The sequence below is a fragment of the Sinohyriopsis cumingii genome, chromosome 8 (genome assembly GCF_028554795.1).
Source record: "Sinohyriopsis cumingii isolate HCF-2022 chromosome 8, ASM2855479v2, whole genome shotgun sequence".
Taxonomy (NCBI): domain Eukaryota; kingdom Metazoa; phylum Mollusca; class Bivalvia; order Unionida; family Unionidae; genus Sinohyriopsis; species Sinohyriopsis cumingii.
In genome coordinates, this window is record NC_142968.1 from 6,825,700 (window position 1) to 6,829,524 (window position 3,825).

The following is a 3,825-nucleotide window of genomic DNA, read 5'->3' on the forward strand; positions in this document are numbered from 1 at the left end:
AGCAAAACAGGTAGATTTCTCTTTTGCATGGGTGAGAATATATAGCCCTCTACTTAACCTCAGGTCACAATTAGCATTTTCTAATAAAAACTATTACCTAAAGGAAATCTTCTGTCTCAAAGGTTCAAAATGTTAACAAGGAAAAATGTTGGTTATTCTTAGGTCTGTTACTACAATTATAATACAGAGCATGGACTATGTCAGGTACACCTGGGGAATCCCAATAACCTACACCCAGACCCAAATAAACATGTTTACTTCTATTGATAATAATCCTCATATTAAACCCATACACATACAGAATATTTTACTTATGTATTAATGTAAAATAAATATATACACATATAACACTTAAATCCACCACAAACTTCACAACTGAAATGGTTTTCCTCCAGTATGGATTGTCACTGCTTCGTAAGTTCCTCCCTCTGACAAGACACTGCACAACATTTAAATGATTTTGTTCAGTGTGTAGGCCAGTCTTTACATACATTTTTAAATTACCATCCTGACTAAATATTTATCACAAACTTAGCACTTGATTGGTTTATCTCTAGTACCAGGTATGTGGCTATTTAAGGTGAAGAAATTCTTTCATTCCATACCCAAGTCATTCCATAGTATAAGTGGCACTATACAGTTTCGCATTTTGCATAGGGTTAAGATTTTAAAGAAAAAGAATTTCCTCGGCTTTCCTCACTGGTTATACTCGCTATTTAAAATAGACCTTGTAAATCTTAGGTGTAATTAAAAGAACCTTTAATTCCCTTTATTTTGATGTATGATTGATGGCTGTACTATGGGTTATAGAGTATACAGCTTGGCCTTACTTCAAATGTGAACCTTTCAAAAAAGTGCTAGCTCTACTTGGTCATTTTCACTTCCTGAACTTCAGAGATAAATTGTAAAAAAAAGAGCCGATAACTTTTTTTTACATTTGACATATTTGGTAATTCATTCATTGCACTTTCAGAAGCTGGTATTGTCTAGTCTGGCAAAATTCATTTTCCCTATTTTAATAGCTGCTATGTATAGTGTACTTTAGACTAATTCAGGCTGACTTTTTAACACAAGGGAGCAGTCATTTTAGTTAGCAGTGTGCTTAAATCATGTAAAATTTCCAAAAGTACAATATCCAAAGAAATATCATCCACATTACATTACTGAAGCACATAGGTATGCCAACATTCCCTCCATTGTGCATGTTTTAAATGCAAACTACTTCACCTTACATACGTCACTCTCTCTAAAGTACATATTAATTGGTGAGCGCCCCCATACATATTTATGTGTTCCGAAATCCACCACTCCAACAAAAAAAATGAATCAAAACACAAACTTCACATTTGAATGGTTTTACTCCAGCATGCATCATGTGCTTCATCAAATAACCATGACAAAAGATTTCACCACACACTTCACAATCAAAATGGTTTTTGTCCAGTATGTGTGGTCATGTGGTTCATAAGGTCACCCCCTCAGCTAAATACTGTATCACAATCTTTGAATTTGAATGGTTTTCTCCAGTATTTGTCTTCGTATATGTTTTTCAAAGTACCACCCTGACCGAACATTTATCAGAATCTTAACACATGAATGGCTCATATCCTGGTATGTGCTGTCATGTGGCTATTCAAGGCACCACCCAAGCAAAACATTGTATTGTCTACTTCACATTTGAATCGTTTTATTCTACTGTATATCTTCATGTGTTTTTTCACATGACCAAATATTTTATTACAATACACATATTTTAATGTTTGTTTGATTTTTATCAGTATGCTGCTTCAAGTGGGTCTTCAAGTCACTGCTCTGGCTGAACATTTTATTACAAATTTCACATTTGAATGGTTTTTCTCCAGTATGAATGATCATGTGCCTTTTCAAATTACTGCTGTTTGCGAACATTTTATCACAAACTGCACATTTAAAGGGTTTTTCTCCCGTGTGCAATTTCACGTGGCTCTTTAAATGAGAACTCCGACTAAACAGTTTATTACAAACTTGACATGTGAATGGTTTCTCGCCAGTATGAATTCTCATGTGGGTTTCCAAATTACTGCTCTGGATGAACATTTTGTCACAAACTTCACATTTAAAGGGTTTTTCTCCAGTATGTATCATCATGTGCTTCTGCAGAATACAGTATTCACTGAACATTTTATCACACACATCACATTTGTATGGTTTTTCTCCAGTGTGTTTTCTGGTATGCCGTTTCAGATCACTATTAGTTCTGAAGAGTTTATCACAAACTTCACATTTTAAGGATTTTTCTCCAGTATGCGTTCTCATGTGGTTATTTAAATGAACATTCCGACTGAACAGTTTATTGCAAACTTCACACGTGAATGGTTTTTCACCAGTATGAGTTCTCGTGTGGGTCTTCAAAATACTACTCAGACTGAACATTTTATAACATACTTCACATTTGAATGGCTTTTCTCCAGTATGTATACAGGTATGCTTTCTCAAATCAGCACCACTGATGAACATTCTTTCACAAATTACACATTTAAATGCTTCTTCACTAGTGTGTATCCTGGTATGCTTTCTCAAATAAATACTATTGCTGAACATTTTTTCACAAATTAAACATTTGAATGCTTTTTCTCCAGTATGGATACTCCTATGATTCTTTAAATTAACACCCCGACTAAACAGTTTATTGCAAACTTCGCATTTGAAACGTTTTTCTCCAGTGTGTATCCTTGTATGCCTCCGCAGAATATCACTCTGATTAAACATTTTATCACAAACTTTACATTTGAAAGGTTTTTCTCCAGTGTGTATTCTCGTATGCTTTTTCAAATCAGTACTACTACTGAACATTTTATCACAAAATTCGCATTTGAAAGGTTTTTCTCCAGTGTGTATCCTCGTATGCCTTTTTAAACCAGCACCATTACTGAACATTTTATCACAAAATTCGCATTTGAATGGGTTTTCTCCCGTAGACTTCATGTTGATCCTGACTTTAACACGCTGACTTAACATTTTATCACGGAAGTGTCTATTCGCACGGCGGTCGTGGGCTAAATTTTGGAAAGACTCTTCGCCGTGCGACCGATCAACTCATTAGAGACGAGTAAACATATTGCATATTATGTAAACTCAGCTAAATTTAACTCCTACCCATCGATGCCCTTACAGGTTTGGTGACCTATTTTTTTCTTTTTTTTTTAAATTTTTTTTGTGGTCTACAAACATAAAAAAAGGAAATTGTTTAGTAATTATAGGTTACTGCATTTGTATGGGAAAATATGAATGAGTTTTGGCAAGGAATACTGCACGAACATGTGAGTGCAGTATCTCCTTCCGACAAAACGAGTTCATATTTTCCCATACAAATGCAGTAACCTTTTTATTATATGCTCATTTTTTATTCTACCTAAGGTTTAGTTATATAAACAAAATACACGACAAGAAACAACGTAAATGAATGAATGCCGTATTACAAACTAAATACACAAGCGCAGATTTGACATTACAAAATGACATCATTATTAATGCGCACATAGCTCCGCCCAGATAAATTTGAACTTAGTCGCGCGGTCGACATAACTTTCGAAAGAAAATGGCGTGTCTAGTTAAAATTGAAATTTGCAGTCATATTGTGAATGAATGCGCATTGCAACGACTTTTCCATATGATCTGGAGTGAATATATTTTGGTAATTTGTTTCGATTCGACGAAAGTTTGTGATTTTGGCCTGGATTCATCTGTGCAAATTATATATGAAATACATCGGACTGAAGTGGCGCGGGAGAAGCGTGTTTACGTCTGCAAATGTGTTTCTGTTTCTGTCATTGAATGTTTGAAATC

At 34.7% G+C, this 3,825-nt stretch overlaps 1 protein-coding gene across 1 annotated transcript; it reads right to left on the reverse strand.

The window, feature by feature from the left end:
• Nucleotides 1-1,339: 1,339 nt before the first annotated feature.
• On the reverse strand, nt 1,340-3,033 carry LOC149792913 (uncharacterized). Its single transcript, XM_089966756.1, has one exon. It carries the CDS (start codon nt 2,995-2,997, stop codon nt 1,738-1,740), a length of 1,260 nt encoding a protein of 419 aa, XP_089822882.1. The 5' UTR covers nt 2,998-3,033; the 3' UTR covers nt 1,340-1,737.
• Nucleotides 3,034-3,825: the final 792 nt, after the last annotated feature.

What these genes read in the sequence shown, in the direction of transcription:
- LOC149792913 (XM_089966756.1), bottom strand. Translation starts at nt 2,997, where the DNA reads ATGTTAAGTCAGCGTGTTAAAGTCAGGATCAACATGAAGTCTACGGGA.